Genomic DNA, 6,838 nt, shown 5'->3' with positions numbered 1-6,838 from the left:
AAGATTTGCTGCCAGACTAGTCTTTGAGCTGTGGCAGGATGGAAAAAAACACAGAGAACACTTTATCCGCATCCTGTACAATGGTGTTGATGTCACATTTCAGACCTCATTTTGTCAGGATCATAACATGCATTCCAGCAAGCCTGCGTGTCCTCTAGAAAAATTTGTTCATTTTGTCAAAAGGGACATGTTTTCTGTTTTTAATAGTACTAATTACTATGACGCATGTCACAGGAGACCACTGTAAATGGAAGGTGAGAGAAAGAAGTGTGAATTTGTGTAATGACGTGAGGTCTGTGTACCTGAGTACTTTTTTTAAAAAAAAATTCTACCACAACAGTAAAGGGCCTGATATACATTGAGAAATTAAGTGGGCTACTATAAACTGGATATTGCTTGATAGAGCGTGAAATTTTGGGTTTAGTTGCTCTCTTATTCCAGATCAGATCAGTATGTGGAAAACTTGAATTCCAGTTTAAAAAGAAAGCATGCTTTCTCCACTGTAACTTGTCAGTTGTTTTACCAAATAAGCAGCAAATTTTATCTAAAGTATTTGATTTCCCTGAATCTGTATTACAACTGTACTAAATAATTCCTGAAATTAACAACCTTACCTCTGTCAGCATGGAAATATTAAGGGACAGGTTTCTGGTTTTGTTTTTCAGAAGTTCATGCATTGTGCATGCTTTATTTGGCTGGGTGCAAATGCACACTTTTTTTTGTACACAGACCTCTGAAAATGTAATGTGTTAGGTCCATCACATGGGTGAGCCCAATAAACAGATCTAAAATTCTATTCATTGGTTGCACTTCCAGCACTTTCAGAAATAGTTTTAACACACACTAGAAATGATTGCAATCTTGTGACTGTCATTTGAAACAAAAAGTAAATGCTAATGTTACCGCTAAATGTGAGTGGAAAATTAGAAGTATAAATCAGCTAGTCTTATGGTAAAACGTTGGGCTCTTTTCCATTGTTAAATATGTTCAAGCTGCTAGATGGTGGTACAAATAAATGTGTTAACTGTTTGATGTGGTGACTGTGTGAGGTAGCAGACAGACAGTTTGACTGAAGACTCAGAACTTTTGTAGTTGGGTTAGTATTTTTTATAGACTAGGAAGATATTATTTTATAAGGTTAGTCTTGTACCTACTGTATTGTGTACACTTCTAGAACACTAAATCTTTCTTATTTGCTTGGTTTGCAAAGGGTTGCAAAAAGCCAATTTTTAGATGTTTTTCCTTGATCAGAATATACAGACTTAGGAACAGCCTAGCTTTATGGATAATTTCAGCAACCATGATAGATATGAAAAACTCCATTTTCAGCTGCTTTCATCTCCTATACATATTCAATTTAGATCTAATTTTTAAGACAAGTATTTGAAAAGACTTTCATTACTAGAATATTAAATTTTATAATGGTGGGTGTTTTTTACATGTCAAGAAATCACTATGATTTAGTCTGTGATTTTATGATTCAGTGGTGCTAGTTAATTAGAGGAAACGTACCTGAACATGTGACGCTCTAACTCTTTTATCATTCCAGTCTCTCTTTGTTTCCAAATGCTACATTTGAACATGTTTCTATAAATAAAATTTTGGAGACTATTCGTATGCTTGCGTGTTCCATCTTACTTTTCTTTACTATGTCCAGTGTTTAAACCTTGTTTTCCAATCTGATTTTTGGCATCAATTTTCATATTCCATCAGTAGTGTATTTAAAATATTGTTCTGGTTTCTTGCTATGTTACTATTAAACACGTTGTAGAGGCTGGTAAACATGTTGTAAAGACTTAAAGGTATAAAGCTTATGGATTTTATATTATTCTGAGAGAATGTATAGATGTACAAGGAACTAGCTGTATATTGCTGATGTAATATGAGAAGAGTGTCACATAGGTAGGTTTGAACAAATGGTTTGTTTTCTATAATAATCTCCTTAGCATCTTTCCAGCCTGAATTTGACTGATGACCTCTGTACCTTTCCAGCTGGGGGAATTACACTATTTAGTTCTTGAAGTTTAGCATCCTTTTCCAAAGCCACATCAGATGGGCTTGTGCACATATGATGCAGCACTGGCACCAGAGAAGCATTTTACTTTTTTCTCTCAAATTCTTGTTGGCTTCTTTTGTAATATGCTGACCCTGTCATAAGTGCCATGCCTTGGAGTAGGTGAAAAGGTAGATTTCCCCAATGTGAGAGGGAAGAGAATAGCAGAATAGTCTGTGGCTTTGGTGAGCTCATGAAACTAGGTATTAGTGCTCCTTTCCAGACCTGTAGACAGGGTTTAGTTAGGGGAAGACAGTTGGGCACCATGATGATTGTCAAAGATAGCTAGGACACTACACTGGAGCCCTGCTTGGCAATAGGTGTCAAAGTAAAAATCAAGGCTGGCTGATAGCTTAGCCTGGATGACTGATCACAAGTGCCAGTGTAACCACTGTAGGGTCCATGTAGGACTCCAGCCTCTGGATTCTAAATCTGTGCCTCCAGAATTTTTCCAGTCAGAAGATGGCCTCAGGGCAAAGCCAAGCCCCAAGAGTGGTGCAGTTTTCATGCAACAAGAGAGTGCTTCCTCTAATTCAGTCACTTAAGGTAACTAAATATAAAACTGAAGACTACAGTTGTATAAGGGGTTCAAAGCAATGGCTTGGATAGAAGGAACCAATGGGTTAAGAGTTTCCTCAAATGTGTTGAAGCTTTGGAACAGGATTCCATGCCTAAACACTGGGGGAACACTTATGTGTGTGAATGTCTGGAGGTGGCTCCTAAGTAACCAGTGCTATGGGTAGGTAACATTTTTGTCTCTTTGAATCAGCCTTTTCTCCTCTCCAACTGCTTCTGTGCCTCTCATGCTCAGTGCTGGCCATGTATTCTCTTCCATCCCTATTATGATTCTTTTGCTGCTGTGTCCTTCCTTTCTCATACTCCCTTTTCATACTTTCTAAAAGCACTTCTAAAATTGGGTTCAAGTTTCTTCCAGTTGGGCATACACAGTAATAAGTGGGTGCTTGCAAAAAAAATTGCCCATCACTTTTTGCATTGAATCATAGAAAATTAGGGTTGGAAGGGACCTCAGGAGATCATCTAGTCCAACCCCCTGTTCAAAGAAGGACCACCCCCAACTACATCATCCTAGCCTGGGCTTTAAGTCAGGCCTTAAAAACCTCCAAGGATGAAGATTCTACCACCTATCTAGGTAACCTGTTCCAGTGCTTCACCCAGTGAGAGTTTTTCCTACTATTCAACCTAAACTTCCCTTGCTGCAACTTGAGATCTGCCACCACTGAGAACAGTCTAGCTCTATTGGCGGCGGTCCCTCAAAGTTGAGGATGATGTCCATCAGGCTTGATGGGTCTTCAGGTGACTGAGGAGCCTGATTCTGGATGCACACGTTCTTCAGCAATGGGGTCATGTTGCACATGGGAGTGGGAAGGTTGGTGTCCTTCCTCCACCACCGCCGTTCCACCTTGGTATTGGGTCATTGGGCCTCAAAGCGGTGCGGGCCTTGGTGGACCAGGTGGCGCCATGCCCAAGGTTCAGCAGCTTGTTCCTCCCAGCCATTGGTGTCAATGCCTCCATGCTTGAAGATGACCTTGAGTATGTCTCTGTACCGTTTCCTTTGGCCACTATAACCTCCCATGCCGCTCACTAGCATGTTTTGCTCTTACAGGTTTTTCAGGTGCTGCTGTCCCCTTAGTGGTTGACAGCTTGTCATTTGGTCAGATGTCTGGGATGGTCCCCAGGGGTTCTTTCCTGCCACGTCCTGTTGGAATAAGGTTGTGATTGGGAGGATGGTTTTACGTCTTGCCTTTCCTGGTTCCCTTCTTCAATCTTCCCATCCAGCTTCCCATTTTGGGACTCCGCCTCCCCTACACACTGCCTTACACCAATCACGGATGTTAATTCTAGACCACAACTAGGACTTGTCACGGTAAAGGTTTTGTTTTGCCTTTTATAAGTTAAAAAAGTCAAGTTCAGATGGTGTGCTGTCCAGATTTAGGCTGTATGTTAACTGGCCTGCAGTTTTTACCAGCTCTGGGTTACCTTGCTTCCTAATATCCTCCTGTCTCCCTCTGGCTTGCATCTGCTGCAGCCCAAGGATCCTTCTCTCTCTCTCTTCTCAGGTTCACTGTTATCCCATTCCTGACCGGCTGTATCTGAGATCCAGTGCTGTGTTTCAGGTAAGTATCTAGGCCCTTCTGGGCTTAACTTATCTCTGTCTGCCCCCTCCTGGGACTGCCACCAACATTCCCTTAGTGGGGCTACAAACTTCTCTGGGCCCACTGGAGGACTTACTTCTGGGCCTTGATGATTTTCGTCCAGAGGGGTTTTTATGCCCCCTCCAGGGGGCCGGCTGGCAAATTGGCACCAACATGCTGCCATAAAGCGGGTCCATGCCAGTGCCAGTGCGGGCCCTGGCTCTCCCCTGGCCCATTGTAACTTTTCTTCTTCTGTCTTTGGCGTGGCGATTTTTTTTTTTTTTCACCACAGCCACATTCCAGCTGCTCCTCCAGTCTTCAGCAGTGTCCCATCGGTTCCACACCCCTCTGTCTTCTGGTAAGTTTCTCTTCGCGGCATTGTCCTCAGCACACATCCCCTTATTTAAGTTGCCTTCTGGCATAGGAGTATCTCTGTTTTAGTCATCAATGGCCTTGATGTCTGTCCTGGATGGGTTTGCCACCATCATATCTGTCTCATTACATTTGGACAAGAAATCCACGACCTTGTTGGTTACCCCAGGCCTGTAACTAACAAATAATTTAAAGGGCTGTAAGGACAAAGCCTATCACGTTATTTGGGCATTATCATTCTTTGTCTTATTTCACCATTGTAATGGAGCAAGATCAGTCACTAATTTAAACTCTCTTCCAATCAAATAATAACAAAAATAATTGACTGCACATTTTATCGCCAAACATTCCCTTTCAATAGTGGAATACCTTTTCTCGGTTGTGTTTAGCTTTTTGCTGGTGAAGGTGATTGATCACTGCATGCCCTCATGTCCTTGGCATAACATGGCTACTGTGGCTGTCTCAGATGCATCTATCTGTAGGATAAACATTTTGGAAAAATCAGGTGTTATGACTAACACGTCACTGCACAGAGCAGTGTGCATTCCCAAGAGACGTGACTTGACCTTCCACATCTATAACATAGTACCTCTCTTCTCGAGTACCTGGGTGGCCCTTGCCACAGCTGTTTGTCCCTTTTGGTATTGGCTCCCATGCTCCTGTACCCCTTTTCTTTGGGGTGTTCCACTTCTGATGCTGCAAAAGCCTGAGAGACTCTCAAGGCCTCTTCTGCCACCTTGGGAGGTACCAGTATATGCATAATTGGGTCTCGTCTTCTAAATCCCTCACAAACTGCGCTAACAAAATTGATTGGCTGAAGCTGGTCCAGCTTTTCTGGTGGGACCCACTTATTCATAAGATCCTTAAAAGTTGCATTAAATTCCGAGGTTTCCTGTCTTCCTCCCCTTTCTGGGCTCTGAACAGCCTCTGATAATGCTCAGATATAAGCTCTAGGTGGTGTAATTTAGCTGCCTTCACTTTTTCATAATCGTAGGCCTCCTCCCTAGGAAGGACTCAGTATGCCGCTTGAGCTTTCCCTACTAAAAGGGACCCTAATTGGCTTGCCCACTGCAGCCTGTCTAGCCCCATTTGTATTGCCATTCGTTCGAATGATTCGATGTATGCCTCAACATCATCTTTGTTGGTCATCTTGTGCATTCAGAAAGAGGCCCAGTTTCACCGCATCCATTCTTGTTGCTGCAGCGCTTGTTGTTGGACCTCTAGGACTTCGGTAACAACGTGTAACGTCTGACCCAACAACTCAATTTGGGGAGCTAGGTTTACCTCCATCTCTACATTGGCCTCCAGGGTCACCCCTTCCTCGTGCTTCCCAGCCAATGCACCAATTTGTAACCTCACATGCCACTTAGTACGTTTTGCTCTTATGGGTTTTTTGGGCACTGCTGTCCCCTTAGTGATTGACAGCTTGTCGTTCGGTCAGACGTCTTGGATGGTCCCCAAGGGTTCTTGCCTAGCACGTCCTGTTAGAATAAGTTTGTTATAGGGAGGATGGCCCTGCCTTTCCTGGTTCCCTTCTTCAATCTTCCTGTCTGGCTTCCTGCTTTCAGGAACTTTTCAAAATTTTTCCCAGGACCAAAGTCAAACAGAGCAGTCTATAGTTTACTGGGTCATCCCTCTTCCCTTTCTTAAAGATAGGTGTCAGATTGGCCCTCTTCCAGTCATTTGGGACCAGTCCCAAGTTCCATGACTCTTGTAACAGCTTTGCCAGAGGCCGTGCTATGAGCTCAGCCACTTCTTTTAGGACTCTCGGATGCAAGTCATCTGGCCCAGCAGACTTGAAAATGTCCAGATATTCTAAGAGTACCCTCACCTGTTCGGGACTGATTTAATGTTGTCTGTTGTCTTCCCCATATGCCCCGGACATCTGGACAGGTGAACAGCTCCCCTCTTCTCTTCTGCAAACCTAAATAAACTCAGTTCCCTCAGCCTTCCCTCATAAGACATATGCCCAAGCCCCCTAACTATTTTTGTTGCCCCTTACTGGACCTTATCCAATTTGTCCACATCCTTTCTGTAGTGGGAGGCCCAAAACTGAATACAATACTCCAGATGTGGCCTCACCAGTGTTGAAGAGACGGAAATAATCACTTCCCTTAGTCTGCTGGCATCGTTTCTACTAATGCAGCCCAGTATGCTGTTAGCCTTCTTAGCAACACGGCCACACTCTTGACTCATATCCAGCTTATTGTCCACTATAACCCCCAGGTCCCTTTCTGCAGAGCTGCTGCTTAGCCATTTG

The 6,838-nt window shown here is 43.3% G+C and overlaps 1 protein-coding gene across 1 annotated transcript in view; it reads left to right on the top strand.

Moving 5' to 3' along the window:
• The window catches only part of PXYLP1 (2-phosphoxylose phosphatase 1), a 143,571-nt gene extending 141,953 nt beyond the window's left edge, over nucleotides 1-1,618 (top strand). Inside the window, exon 7 of the mRNA XM_019503661.1 lies at nucleotides 4-1,618. Coding sequence (XP_019359206.1) covers nucleotides 4-247 — 244 coding nt within the window. The 3' untranslated portion in view covers nucleotides 248-1,618. The remainder of the gene's footprint in view (nucleotides 1-3) is intronic.
• Nucleotides 1,619-6,838: the final 5,220 nt, after the last annotated feature.

This window comes from Gavialis gangeticus, unplaced genomic scaffold (assembly GCF_001723915.1).
Source record: "Gavialis gangeticus isolate Ggan-Ray unplaced genomic scaffold, GavGan_comp1, whole genome shotgun sequence".
In the NCBI taxonomy this organism is placed as follows: domain Eukaryota; kingdom Metazoa; phylum Chordata; order Crocodylia; family Gavialidae; genus Gavialis; species Gavialis gangeticus.
Note: the sequence above shows the minus strand (reverse complement) of the source record. Positions and strands in the feature narration are given on the sequence as shown.